The sequence below is a fragment of the Rhincodon typus genome, chromosome 1 (assembly GCF_021869965.1).
Source record: "Rhincodon typus isolate 14 chromosome 1, sRhiTyp1.1, whole genome shotgun sequence".
Classification (NCBI taxonomy): domain Eukaryota; kingdom Metazoa; phylum Chordata; class Chondrichthyes; order Orectolobiformes; family Rhincodontidae; genus Rhincodon; species Rhincodon typus.
This window is the reverse complement of record NC_063332.1, coordinates 60,521,706-60,536,935: the sequence shown is the minus strand read 5'-3', so window position 1 is coordinate 60,536,935 and position 15,230 is coordinate 60,521,706. Positions and strand designations below refer to the sequence as shown.

At 40.1% G+C, this 15,230-nt stretch overlaps 1 protein-coding gene across 4 annotated transcripts in view; it reads left to right on the top strand.

Moving 5' to 3' along the window:
- slc38a9 (solute carrier family 38 member 9) overlaps nucleotides 1-15,230 on the top strand; it is a 62,678-nt gene that overhangs the window by 14,665 nt on the left and 32,783 nt on the right. For all 4 annotated transcript variants that reach the window (XM_048604394.1, XM_048604408.1, XM_020529088.2 and 1 more), the window contains exons 2-9: nucleotides 2,660-2,822; nucleotides 5,818-5,947; nucleotides 9,001-9,122; nucleotides 9,434-9,497; nucleotides 9,654-9,747; nucleotides 11,002-11,172; nucleotides 11,545-11,604; nucleotides 14,675-14,872. In XM_048604394.1, coding sequence (XP_048460351.1) covers nucleotides 2,725-2,822; nucleotides 5,818-5,947; nucleotides 9,001-9,122; nucleotides 9,434-9,497; nucleotides 9,654-9,747; nucleotides 11,002-11,172; nucleotides 11,545-11,604; nucleotides 14,675-14,872 — 937 coding nt within the window. In that variant the 5' untranslated portion in view covers nucleotides 2,660-2,724. The remainder of the gene's footprint in view (nucleotides 1-2,659; nucleotides 2,823-5,817; nucleotides 5,948-9,000; nucleotides 9,123-9,433; nucleotides 9,498-9,653; nucleotides 9,748-11,001; nucleotides 11,173-11,544; nucleotides 11,605-14,674; nucleotides 14,873-15,230) is intronic.

Sequence of the window (15,230 nt, the reverse complement as noted above, 5' to 3'; positions counted from 1 at the left end):
GCTGTGTTCATCCAGCTCTACACCTTGTTATCTCAGATTCTCCAGCATCTGCAGTTTCTACTATCTCTGAAAAAATTGTTAGGAGCAGGTTAAGGGCATTATAGCCTGCAAGACTGTTCATTTTTATTGATTCCAACTCTGTCTTTTCTGACTAAGTTTCTTAATGACTTTTCACAAAATTTGTCAGGTTAACTTTCTTAATTCTTGTAGAAAATCTGTGGTATTGTTCTGCTTGCCTGCGGCTTTCCGGTTATCTTGATGACTCTTGGTCTAGTAGTGATCACTATAATGTCACATGCTACATTTGTTATTGTACCTCGATCCTGTGACTTTTTTTTTGTTTTCCCTTGTGATGCATTGAAGGAGTTAATGCAAAAGCATATTGCTTTTGGATGTGTGCAGAATTCTGCTTCAGCTTTGGGTCCTGAGATAATTTGTGTGCAATACTTGCATTTGCGAGTTATGATGTTAATGATTTGTTTTTACATTGGTCTAACTCAGTACTCTAGTTGTGACATTGGTAACCAATGAGCTATTGCAGATCTGTAATCTGTAAATTTTGTTATTGTGGTTATGACTAATTGTAACTTAATTTAACTATTGCTTTGGTATGTTGTAATGTTTGATAGATCATTTGGTACAGAGGTTTCTAATTGATTCCAAATCTGCTTGTGATCAATCAAAGAATATTTTTGTTCCTAGATGGAAAAGGAGCTTAACAACTGTTGAGTCTGCATTAAAGTTACAGTGAATATGTTTACGTTGGAACCTATTTCCTTGCTAGAATATTTCCTTAGTTAACATTCAAAATAGAAAATGGCATTTACTGCTTTTAAAATGAAAAGTGCAGGAGGACGTGCAAGGAGCAGCACCACACATACCTAAAATGATGTCAACCTGGTGATGCTGCCAAACATCATCATGAGCGGCAAGTGATAGGACTGAACAATCATACAACCGACAGATGAAGACCTAAGTTCTGCAGACACACCACATCCAGTCATAAATGATGGTGGATAATTAACTCTCTGGATGTGGAGGCTTCACAAATATCCCCATCCTAATTGAAGGGAGGGACTGGCACATAAGTGAAAAAGATAAGACTGAAGCATTTGCAACAATCTTCAGCTCAAGTGACAAGTGGGCAATCCATCTCAGCGCCCTCCAGTGGCCCCAGGCATCACAAATGCCAGTCTTTAGCTAACTGGATTCACTCCACCTATCATCAAGAAATGATCGAAGCTATTAGACACTGCTAAGTCAATGGGCCCTTGCAACCTTCTGGTGATAGTACTGAAGGCTTGTGCAGTAGGTTTTACTGCACCCCCTAGCCAAGCTGTTCCAGTACAGTTACAACACTGGCATTCACCCAAATGTGTAGAAAAGTGCCCAGGTATATCTTTTGCACAAATAGCAGGACAAATTCAACTTGGCCAGTTATCGCCCCCATCAGTCTACTGAGTCATTGGTAAAGTGTTGGAAGGTGGTAACAACAGTGCTATCAAGCAGCACCTGCTCAGTGATACCCATTTTGTTTGGGGTGGGTGGGAACGGAGAGAGCTGATCAGAGTCACACCTGGCACATAGGATTTGTTGTGGTTGTTGGAGGTCAGTCTTCTCTGCTCCAGGCCATCTCTGCAGGTGTTCCTTCAACCATCTGCAGCTGCTTCATCAATAACCTTCCCTCCATCATAAGGTCAAAAGTGGGGATGTTCACTAATCACACAATGGTTACCATCATTTGCAGCTTATTGGATACTGAAGCAGTCCATATCCAAATGCAAAAAGATCTGGAAAATATCCAGGCTTGGGCTGACAATTGGCAAGTAATGTTTGCACCTCAAGTGCCAAGCATGGGCAATTTCCAATAAGAGACACTGAAACCAATGCCCCTGTCATTCAGTGGCGTTACCATCGAATCCCCGCTAAATGTCCTGTGGGTTACCGCTGGTAGGCTTGCCATATAAGCACTGTGGCTACAAGAGCAGGTCAGAGGCTAGGAATATTGCAGCAAGTAATTCACCTCCTGATTTCCCCAAAGCCTGTCTGCCATCTACAAGGAACGTGATGGCATAGGCCCCGCTTGCTTGAATGGGTGCAGCTCCAACCCCGCTTAAGCTTGCCACCATCCAGGACTAAGCAGCCCACTTGATTGGCACCACATTCGCTCCCTGCTCCAGCAGTGCTCAGCAGCAACAATATGTACCAGCTGCAAGATGCACTGTAGAAGTTCGTCAGTTCCCCTTAGATGCACCTTCTAAACCTGTGACCACTTCCATCTCGAAAGACAAGGGCAGGAGATGCATGGGAACACCACCATTTGCATGTTCCCCTCCAAGCCACTCACCATCCTGACTTGGAAATATGTTGCTATTCCTTCAGATTTTTTTTGGATGAAGATCCTGGAATCCCTTTCCTAACAACATTGTGAGTCTACGTGGACTGTAGTGGTTCAAGAAGGCAGCTCACCACCATCTCGAGGGCAACCAAGAATGGGCATTAAATGTTGGCCTAGCTAGTGACCTCCATGTCCAGAGTGTATTTTTGAAAAAAATAACCTTTTCATTCCTAATCTGCATCTGCTAGCAAGACAGCCATTTATTTTAAATATCTTTCTATTAACTATCTGCATGTTTGTCTTGATATTACTGTGCTCCAGATATGTAAAAGAACAGTGACTAATGAAAATATAACTGGGCCTTGGAGATCCACATATACAGAAATATGGCAGATGACATCAAACCATTATTGACTCCTGTAGCTGAGGATAAATCGACACATCTAGAACGAACAAAAGTCAAACCAGAATCCAATTCAAGGAGGTAAGGTTTAAGGAATGGTATTTGTAATTAACTGACCACAAAGCTTTTTTGACTACAGAGTAGGAACCTGTGTGTGTGATTTTTTTTTTTTTTTTTTTTTTTTTTTTTTTTTTTTCCCCCAAAAAAAGGTAAATTGCCAGCAGTGTGTTGTGCAGTAAGGAGATGCTTTGATAGTTTTTGGAATCACTGTGGTTCTTCTTACACGTGCAAGCTTGTAATCTTTTATCATGGGACGTTGGCCATCCCTTTAGCAGACACAGAAGTTTGTGCAGGTGATGGGGGAGTTCTGATTTCTTGTACCTCATGAGTGCAGGTGATATAAGATCACCCAAAGCTTTTGAAGTAAGAGAGAACTTTGCTCAGCAACTCCATTGTGGATTTGATTCCCAGCTTTAATAACCAGATTTCCTTTGGTGTCATGCACTTCCTCAGTGGGTGTTTACTCTCTGTAGTGCAAGTAATGTCTCCATCTCTCCAACTGTTTATTGCCATTGGTGTTGTACTCCCCATCTTTCTTTTTCATGGAGGTTTTTAGCTGGTTGTCATTTTGAGCTCTCCATACATGACCCTGACAGAGTCTGGATATCGAAGCCTATCAGAATAGGGTTGTGACCAGTAGTCGTTGGCACATCACCTAGTGGTCTGGTGGACTTTACTTTGAATAGGCATTAGTGCATTCAGGTTCTTCTTGCTTCAGTCTCTCTTGTAATTAACGACTACTTGACGGGTCCTATCACATCGAAGTTAGGCTCGCACCAATCTTGCATCATACACATTGAGAACACAGTAGCTTGAAGCATGTTCCATTTTGCTTTTGCACTTTGGCAATGTAGGAATACATCTGTTCAAGCATAAAAAACATACATATTAGGAACAAAACCAGTTGCCCCTTCAGGCATGGTCCATCATTCATTATCTGATTTACTCCACAACTGCACCTTCCCCTGATGATCTTTCATCCATTTATTTATCAAGAATTTATTTATCTCTACCGTAAATGTATTTTTAGGACTCTCTTCCTGACAACGTTTGGGTTTCAGAGTTCCAAAAATTCAATCTGAGAAAAATTTACCTGGTGCTGAAAAGTGGGGACTAGTGCAGATTTCATGCTATTCTTGAAGTACAGACTTGATAGTCCAAAGGGCCTCTTCTGTTCTATATGAATCTATGACTTGTTTGTCTTAAATGAGTGACCATTTATTTTAAAATCCGTTGATCTAGATCCTCCACTAGAGGAAACATACTGTCAGACTCCACATTCACTCAAGTGCCTTTCTTGTCCAAATTCCAGCCAATATAAGCCTAGCCTGTTAAACCATTGTCCATGAGATGACACTCCATTCTGGATATTAGTCTCGTCAATCTTCTCTGAGCTAGTTCCAATTGCCTACATTCTTCCTTTTCTATAAGGAGACCAAGAGAGTAGATGGAACTCCAGATGTGATCTCATCAATGCTCTATATAACTGGGATATAACACTCCATTCAATATCCAATGCTCCTCAAATGTTAATTATTGCAATAACTTTCTTAATTACTTGGTGTACCTGCATATTAACTTTTTGTAATGCACGCACTAGGATACCCAGATAGCTCTACAATCTCACCATCTAGATAACAATGTTTATTCTTCTTGCCAAAATAGACAGTTTCCCACATTTTAGACTCGTTTCCTGATCTTTTTCACTCTACCTATGTTCCTTGGTAGCCTCCTTATGTACTGTTCACAGCTTCTCTTCCTACTTGTTTTTGTCATGCAAATTTTAGCAACCATACATTTTTTGTTTCTTTTATCTAAGTCATTTTGATATAAATTTTCACTAGTTTAGGCCCCAGCGCTCTTCCCTGCAGCATTTCACTCAGTACTGTTTGTTTTTAATTTGCGTTTGCAACAAGGCTGATGTTAACACAAGGATAGGATTTCTGTTGTGGATGAAAAATTACAGGGTTGCATTCTTGCCATGTTGCACACCAGGGAGTGATTTGTACCACAGTTGACACTGGTAGTTGTGTGGAATGAGAATACTGTTCAAAGAGTCGCATCTGGTGATAATCAGAGACATCTGGTGCCAATGTCCTGATTTTGGATAACATAGAACCATACATTGTGGTGAGTTTCTTCCTGAAAGATGGTGTTAGCTACATAAAATGTAGTAGTAGCAAGACTGAAGTAATCTCTACCATCATTTATCTTTCCCAGACCATAATGTCCAAGTCCGAGGGCTATGCCACTCTTGCTTTGAAATGCCCACTGTATGTAATGATGCCCTCATTTAGGGATTCAGTGGATGGCATTGTCAATTCCTCATATTTGTGTTTTTTCTCTGGTGAAACACAGGTTTGGAGCATAGATACTCATGAGTATAACACTTCCCTGAGACTTGGAAACTCCCAAGCATCCGAGCTGCCTTTATCATTGCTTGCAAGTGTGAATACCTTACACCTTTTTGCAATCAAACCAGCCAGGCCTGTCAGATGAACTGCAGATCTCCATTTTACCTTTGCATTGACCTAGCCATCCTAAAACATAGCAAGCTTGTAAACTCAGTGAATGTTCCACAATGTTCAGTTCCATTCTTAATTTCTGTGATGAGCAGTCTGTTCTGAATTAACAAGCCATAATAAACATTTACTTCTTTGACTGACTACATAGTTGCATTGAGTATTGTCTTCAAATTGTACAGTGACATCTTGCCAACGGTCCTTTGATAGCATCTCAAACTTGTGACCTGTTTCTAAGAAATACAAAATCAGTAGGTGCACATTCCTCTTCTCGCCCACCATCCTGACTTGCTAGTAGAGTATCATTCCTTTATTGTTCCTGGAACTCTGTCCTTCACAATACAGATTGTAGCAGTCAAGAATATGGGCTCTTCTTAACATTATTTGTTGTCCATTGCACCCCACATCTCCTACATTTCAAGTCTAAAATTGGTGTTTGCAAACAACTGACTTATGTACATGTTAACAAGATATATTTTGCATCTTCCACTTAGACCTTTCTACGTGCCACCTAGAAACCTTCATGGAAATGCAGATCAACAGGAGCAGGTGACTCAAGAAGCTTCAGCAATGAATAGCCGTATTCAGTACTACAGCAAGTTGACCACAACACACAAGACCTTGGTAGTAATGTGTTTTTTTTTTTATTACTAAGCTTCGAATAAATCTTGCAGGTTTCTGTTCTCTATTCCTTCGCTGCATGCACCCACCGTTTGTACATCTTCTCCTTTACATTTCCACCTGACTCTCATCACTTTGTGCTGCTAATCCTGCCTCAGCTTTGTGACATCTCTTTTAAGATTATAGAATCCCTACAGTGGAGAAAGAGGTCATCCAGCCTATCAAGTCTGCACCAACCTGCCGAAGAGCATCCCACCCAGACCAAGTGCCCCCACCTGATCCCCGTATTTACCATGGCTAATCCATCCTCCCTGCGCATCTTTGGACTGAGAGGAAACCAGAGCACCCAGCGGGAACCCACATAGATGGGGAGAACTTGTAAACTCCACACAGTGGCCTGAGGTTAGAATCGAACCTGGGTCCCTGGTGCTATGAGGCAGCAGGGTTAACCACTGTGCCACCATGCCACCCTGGAGTAAATGATTTCTTCTGTGCTGTTCAAGTTTTATAGGGTGGTTGTGCTTTATTCATCACAGTTGAACTTGGCCCATCTTAGAAGCCCTAGTGGGAATTATAGGAATTCAAACATCTGCTTTCCTGATGGTTTGCGTAATAATTGAATGTCATAATTGATCTATGGCACGTTTACTGACGTTAGCAGCAATGGATTCGTGTTGCAGTGGCTTAGTTCCAGGTCGTGTTTGCAAAGTGAGTAGATGTTTTGTTCACTCATGGGATGTCGGTATCTCTTGCTAGTCCAGCATTCGGTGCCCCTTCCGAAATGCCCAGAGGGCAGTTAAGAGTCAGCTACATTTCTGTGGGTCTGGAGATGCATGAGTTTTGGATGTGCAAGTAGCAAGGCTGGCTGTGTTTTGTTGACAGTTGCTGGAAAGTTTCTTAAAACTGCAGAAAAGTTATAGACTAGGAAGAAGCCATTCAACTCACCATGTCTTCAACATGTGAAATAACTAGCCATCCATTTAATCCCAGTTGTCAGGACCTGTTCCATAGCTTTGCAAGTTAAGGTACTTCAGGTGCTGATTCAGGTGTCTCTAAATGAATTGAGGATTTCTGGCTCAACTACCAAACTGGCAACAAATTCCAGACACCCACCAACCTCTTGGAATATTTTTCCTCTTATCCCATCGAATCCTGGTTCCGGGTACCTTAAATCTGTGTCCCTTGTTAATTGACCCCTTTGCAATGGGATACAGGTCTTTCTGGTCCACTGTATCCAAGTGCTTCATAATTTTGTACACCACAATTAAGTGACCCCTCACCCACTCTTCTGTTGTAAGGAAAATAGCCCCAATCTTTCCTCCGTGCAATTTAAGTCCTGTCAACATTCTGGTAAATCGCCTCTATGTTCTCTGGAGCAATTATATCTTTTCCGTAATGTGACTAGAACTGTGCGTTAAACTTCAGTTGTAGCTTATGCAGTGCCTGTATAGTTCCAGCATTACATCTCTGCTCTTGTTTTTAATGCCTTGCCTGTGAAGGAAAGCAGGCCATATGCCTCTGTTACCACCATATCTTCCTATTCTTGTTCCCTTCAGAGATCCGTGGACGTGCACTCCAAGGTTTCTCATGTCCCCTACCCTTCAGAATATCCTCTCATTTATTGTGTATTCAGTTACTTTGTTTACTCTGACCAAGTGCACAATCTTGCACTTCTCCAAATTGAAATTCATTGTTACCTGTCCAACCATCCAAGTGAACTGTCAAAAGTGAAAATTTCCATAGAACTTGATGCACACAGACTGCTCTCTATTAGGGTGAGACAACTGATGGTGAGTTTAACCTGAGGGTCATCCTGAAGTGGTGGAACCTTCATGGTGCCTTTATTGGTATAGGAATTGAACCCATGATGTTTATATGCCTTCACGTTGAAAGCCAACATGCAGCCAACTGAGTGACCAATGGAGTGACCCTGTTATCTTACAGTTGACAGTCATTCACTTCACTCAACTACCTGGCCAGCTTTCCCGATATCTGCATATTTTTCTGTCACACCTCATGAAGTATAAAGTCACTGGTATATGTTACAGACTGCAAGGGACCCAAACTAAGTCCTGTGGAATACTCCATGTGACCATAAAAAATAGGAGCAGATGTAGGTCACTTGCATGTGCTCTGCCTTTCAGTGAGTTCATGGGTGATCTGATGCTCCTCTCCACTTTCTTGCCTCTTCCCCACAACCCTTTATTCTCTTAGTGATTTAAAAATCTATCTCAGCCTCGAATATACTTAACAAACAAAGGAAGGTTAATCAGTAAGTTCACAGATGACTTGAACATTGGTGGGGTGCTAAATAGTGAGGGGGATAGCCTTAGATTATAGGAGAGTATAGATGGGCTGATCTATGGCAAATGGAATTCAATCCAGATAAAAGTAAGGGGAGTGACTAATGCAGTACTTTGGATTTCTTCAGTTGTAGTCTACATTGTTGATTTCATTCTTTAGAAACCTATATGGTCCCATTAATATGGTGAAGTACCTGCTAAACAATAAAAAGGCATAAGAATAGTAGATGGCAAGAAACTGAGAGAAGTTAGTCTTACACGTGGGCTTTTTCAAGATGCCCTGAAAGAAGGATGGTGTCTCTGGGAGAAGCATTGGTAAGAAAATCACAGACACAGGTTAACATGGTGTAAGTTATGCCTGTAAATGCTGAGGCAAAGAGTGAGTGAATGTACAGAGACAGAAGTCTCCAAGAAGTAGGGAGTTTTTGGAATGGGAATTATAGGGGATGGGAGGGACTTGTGATAAAATGATTTTCAAAACCAAGGATATAATACTTGAGCCATTGAAGGGCCAGGAGCTTATGCAAGTTTGATGAAGCAGGTGACCTTAGCGCAGGGATGGTTATAGATTGGGAGACCTGTCATGTGCATATTTTGATTACCATGTTGTTGAATCATGGACATTTTAGGCATTGTTGATTGCATGGAGGACAGAGAGCATGCAATGTTGCAACAGAGATTGTTGTGATTTTTTTTTTTTTTTAAAGTATGTAAGCATGTTTTGTTAATAAATTGTTGATTTCTATTTTGCAGGTACCACCTGATCATGTAATTCCAGCTGAAGAAGAAATTTATGTTTACAGTCCTTTAGGAAGTGCTCTCCAATTTGAAAGTAGCACAGATGGCTTTGGAAAGAATCCCAGCATTGTCACAATGTATGTACAAGTTTTACATTTTCTTCAATAATTTCTGTTACTTGTTATTGACCAAAATACACTTTTGAACTGGAAGTCCGACCAAAGGCTGGAATTTCTGTCTCGATCTGTGAGCACATTTTTAAAGAAACTCAAACGCGAGTTATTCATTGAAATAGGTGAACCACTTTTTTTGTTATCGTATTTTAAAATCCATTTGATACCTATGCCGCCTTTAGGATTATTAATTTCAAATCCAAGCCAGTTTGTAAGGAAAATATTTCTTAATTGCTCTGTCTTCTTGATCAAAATGAGATCTTATTTATTTCCAGATTTTCTATCTGGAATACCATGATGGGAACATCAATATTGAGTCTTCCATGGGCACTAAAGGAGGTTGGATGTTTTATGTGCACTTCTGTGAATTTTGTCAATATGTTAATTGTTGTATTGCATTTTTTACTTTTATTTTCATTTGACATATTGCAACTTCATGAGACAGGTTTCTGTTTTTGAAGTAACTAGAAGCATTCTTTTCCCCTTCTCATTTAGGCAGGATTTACTTTGGGGATTATCTTGCTAATTTTAATGAACGTGTTGATGCTATATTGTTGTTACCGGGTGCTGACATCTAGACAGACAGTAGGTGCGTATTATTATTTTGTGACGAACTTGTATGGTTTAATATAGTCGAAAACAAATATTTGAAATGACTTCAGGTAAATATACTCTGCAAGAAATTTGTAGTGGAATTACCATTTTATGAAAAGGTAGCTATGTTAACTTGAAGGTTGCATACTCATTACTATGTTTAATTTGTTCAGTTGGAGATTTAAGGAAATGTCAATTTTCAAATGGTCCAACTGAGAAACATGTTGAAAGATACCTGGAATGGGGGAATAATAAATAATTTCAAATTGACAATACTAATGGTAGCTTCAGATGTGTATTCAAGATGTGTTCTGCCTGGTGACCAAACCTCTTTCTGCGGGATTCTAAACACACTGTCCTGCAAAATGAATTTTAACCCTATGCCTCAGTATTGGAAACATACCAGTTTGAACTCAAACTGAACTTCAGTTCATAAATGAAAATATATTGAAACAGTTTTGAAAGTAAATTAGGTCAGCCAATTTATTCAGCCTTTTAGTTTTCACAGAATAGCAGCTGGAAACCGCCATATCGGCCTTCTGAGTTTTGCAAGTCACTTCCAGCAGCATTTTTACTCAATGAGAAAAGTTAAATGACCGGAATGCTGGTTATGTGGCATGTTGACACGAGCTGAGGTATCTGAGGAAAAAGCACATCTGCTTCATCAAATTGTTTTTACATGTCTTTGTCTCACATCCTACCATTTGTATTCTTTCATGGGATGTGTGCGCTGCTGGCAAGACCAGCTTGTGTACCCAATCTTGATTACCCTTGAAGATAGTGGCTTAGCATTGAATTGAACGGTTGCAGTCCGTGTGGTGTAGGTGCACCCTAAATGTCCTTGGGAAGATACCTCCAAAGTTTTGATCCTGAGTCAGTGAAGCAGCAGTGATGTATTTCCAAGTCAGAATAGTGTGTGACTTAGCGGGTACTTGCAGGTGATTGTGTTGCTGTGCGTCTCCTGCACTTGCCCTTCTAAATGGTGGAAAACCTGTCTTGAAGATGCTTGCCTGTTTCCATCCTCCCTAGAGATTGGCTAATGGGGAAGTGCAAGTTGAATGTACAATGTCATATGGTCTAGATGAGTTTAAATCCTTAATGATGACCAACTCCATCTATGGCACTTTGTGGCCTGTGTTATCTTTGTGTGTCACCAAGTGACATCCTTGCTAAGTAGGACAATAAGGGTTATTGACCCTCTTTGTTTGCTCAATTATTTTCTAAAATACATTGTTTTTCTTTCTTGAAGCTCATATAGATACATCAAACTGGGAATTTCCTGAGGTCTGCAAATACTATTTTGGCTCATTTGGCCAGTGGTCCAGTCTTCTCTTCTCTCTCATTTCTCTATTTGGAGCCATGATTGTTTACTGGGTGCTTATGTCCAATTTTCTGTTCAACACGGGGAAATTTATTTACAGTAAGTTTGAAAAAATCCATATGCTTTAGTTTGACCTTTTTTCATTTAATCTAGACTTCTGCAGTTTGTTGAGAATACAACTTTTACAAATATAACATTCAAGATAATGAAGATAAGTTCGGTTCCTACATGCATTAAAATCCTACGCTCTGACTTCATCAAATTACTGCAAACGGTATTTTAGTATATTAGGAAAAATAATCAATGGGATCCTTGCTACAGGAATTGGCATGTATATATGTTGATATCACCAAAGGGAGTTCAGACTCCCTTCACAGCAGCAGAACGATTACAGGGTGATGTGTTTCATTGTATGTTAGACTTTAAGATTGCTTAATCACCTCTACCATAATCTATTGCCTTATTTTCCAGATTATGTTCATAATATCACGGAAATGGGCCATGTTTTAAGTACAAATGGAAGTAGTAAAGGTAGGGTTGTCCACTTAGATTCTCTCTCTCATGTAGAATTTGCATGTCAATATCACGAAATGCACATGTTGCTCTTAATCACATCATTTGTTGGCACACAGGAGAGCTTTGTTATTAATTTGTAGACAGACTAGTCACTAGTTACCAATTTGCTACTTGTTGCCAACCAGAGCTTCACGTGTGCACAGCCTTTCAGCTCTAGTTCATCTGCAACTGCGACCATAACCCTTAGCTGTGCAAACAACGTTCACAATGAGCATCATATTCTATGTTTCAATTAATGCAGCAATGCTTGAAAACCCTGGTTTTAAACCACTTCCTTTCTCATTTCAGTACACAATTAAAAAGACAGAATCATTATACACAGCATAGAAGAGGGACATTTGGCCCATTGGCTGTGCTCCAGTTCTCTGAATGAGTAATTTGCTCAGCATTATTCTTCTGCCTTTAATCTTGTACCTCTGTATGCTCTTCCTTTTTCAGATAACAGTCGAATTCTCTTTTGAATGTTTCAATTAAACCTGCCTCCTCCAACTCCAGTGCATTCCAGATATTAACCACTTGGTTTGTGAGGAAGTTTATTGTCATGCTGCTTTTGCTTCTTTCCCCAGCTAACTTCTGTGGCTTCTTATTCTTGATTCTTTGTCAAATGGCCACAATTACCCTGTCCAGGCCGTTGTGCTTTGAATACCATCATAAAATTTCCAATCTGCCTTCTCTTGGAAGCTATGGTTAAGATACCTGCTGATTGCTTTCTTTGAGTGACTCTACATCCTCCTCCCTCTTCTGTGCTTCATTCCTACTCTCTGTTTGATATTTGCTGATGGGAGAAAAAATTGTCCTAATTCACTAAGTTGCATTCTCAAAATCCCGACCATCCACTTCAAAAATTCTATGACTTCTGCAGAATGGAAGGTTGCCTATACCACCATGCTGTTAAAGAATGTGGGAGAAAAAGGAGAACTAAAGACCTGTTGTGGGGAAAACATGGAAATCTATTGTAAAGGATGTGATTATTGGATATTTAGAAAATAATAGTGAGGGGACAGTCATCAAGGACTTATGAAGTGAAAATCATATCCCTCTTGAAGCTCCATTTTAGAGTGTAGGTCATTGAATCCAAAGGATTTGTCAAATTTCAGTCCCATTAATTTCCCCAAAAATAGTTTTGTTTCCTAACAATTTATCCAGGTTCCCCTACTCACTAGACTTTGAAGATTAATTATTTCGGAGACACTTCTTGTAGCTGGTTCCTCTGAGAAAACAAAGTAATTATTTAACTTCTCTGCCATTTCACTGTTTAAATTATCCTGTCTCTGCCTGAAATGAAACCATATTTGTCTTTGCTAATATTCTCTCTTTATCTGTTTCCTTGTCCTCCTTTTGCTAAGCTGTCATTCTCCCAAACCTCGATTTACATCTTGTTTTGCAAACTTTGTCGTTTTGATCCGATGCTACTTTGAACTTCTCTTTGTCCACCATTACTCTTGCTTTTCTTGTTCAGTGATTTATAATCTGTGTTTAGAAAACAAAGCTTGCAAAAAAAGACTCCCCATTGGATTCCGTGTACCATTGAGGCTTTTTGTGTTTCTCCAATCTTCCACAGCCAACTTCCTCCACACTTTCATTCTAGCCAATGATTGGATTGTACATAGAATTTTCCATTAAAGTTGAAAAACATCTCACTGTCTCTATTCTCAAGTTCTTTTATAACAAAATTATTTAGTCCTTTCTGATTGCGTAATACTACATCTAAAATAGTCTGTGTCCCAGTTGGTTCCTCAGCATATTGCTTCAGAAAACTGTCAAGCAGAAATTATTCCTCCGCAGCATTTTCTCATTGTGTAAATCTAGATTGAGTTAACCGTTAATTTATGGTATTTCCCTTGCTACGTGCACCTCTTAATTTCTTGATTTTTATACCATGTCCTAAGATGCAACCATAGTTTGGTGTTTAATGAAATGAATGTGCCACTGTTTGCTGCCATCCTCTTTCAGTGGCTTTCCATAGTCTAATTAGGTGAGTTGCTGATTCCATCCTTAAGTCAGAGTTCTACAGAACAGAAGCAGACCCTTCAGTCTAACTCGCTCACACCTAAACTGATTTAATCTCATTTGCCAGCATTTGGCCCATATTCCTGTAAATCCTTACTGTTGACATGCCAATCCAGACGTCTTTTAAATCTCGAATTTGTACCGGCCTCCACCACTTCCTGTGGCAGCTCTTTCATGCATTTTACGATGGTATGCAAAGCACAATGCATGAAAAAGTTGCCCCTTAGGTCCCTTTTAAATATTTCCCCTCTCGCCTTAAACCTACAAACTTTTTGGTTTTGGACTCTCCTACCCTGGGGAAAAGAGCTTGACTATTCACCCCATCCATGCCCATCTTGATTTTATGAACCTCTAAGGCCACCCCCTCAGCCTTTGATACTAGAGGGAAAATAGCCCCAGCCTATTCACCCTCTCCCTATATCTCAAACCTTCCAATCCTGGCAACATTTCTAGTAAATCTTTTCTCTGCTCTTTCAAGTTCAACAACATCTTTCCTATAGCAGGGTGATCAAAATTGAACGCAGTGTTCCAAAAGTGGCCTCACCAATGCCATGTACAGCCACAACATGACATCCCAACTCCTATACTCAGTGCACTGACCAACGAAGGCAAGTGTGCCAAATGTCACCTTCACTACCCTGTCTACTTGCGTCTCCACTTTCAAGGAACTATGAACCTCCACCCTAGATCCCTTTATTAGGCAACACTCCCCAGGCTACCCAATCATAATGAGAGTTAGCTGCACTGGTCCTTCTCCACTTCTGATGTTTTCCCCATGGATTTATCTTTGTCTCCTCCTGTTTAAAAATCTGTGTGCAATTCTTAAGAACACAAGTAGCCACTGTGGAACTGTTGTGGAAAGTGTTGAAGAGGTAGAGCAATTAGTATGTTCTACGAATTGTAGCATGATTTGCTTGGTAGGTCTGATGTTTACTTTTGCCCCCCCTTTTTAATTTGGGAATTGTTGCAATTGTTTACCAAACTTGTGATTCTGACGCATCCTTTTTACTTTCAGTTATTTGTCCAAACCCACCTGGAGTTCACCAAAGGAATAGCACTGACATGTTTGTCATCGTAAGCAATGATACTGCCTTGCACGAGTTTCAGGAGTGGTGGAATAAAACCAACACTGTCCCCTTCTACCTGATATTACTGTTGCTACCTCTCCTCGGCTTCAAGTCTGCTTCATTCTTTGCACGATTCAATAATCTAGGCAAGTATTCCACTCATCCTAGTGTAACTTCTTAGAAATTGGCTGAGAATGCGAGCACTAACTGAAGAGCTAGTATATGTTTTTATCTACCTGTTGAGAACATAAATTGTGGTCCTAGAGCATCTGAGAATTTGCAAAATCACCATTCAACCTTTGAAGACTTTTTGTAGTGGTGTCAGATTTATTTGAGTAGGCTGTTTGATGTCTTTGCACAGATTAACCTGCAGTTCCTTGCAGGATATTTAGTGGCTCACGGCACATATTCAGGATTCTGATTTCTGATGCAGATTTACTGATTGCTGAAAGTCATGTGATATAGTGTGCTAACTCTTAACAAATAAAGGAAGTGCAGTTGTTA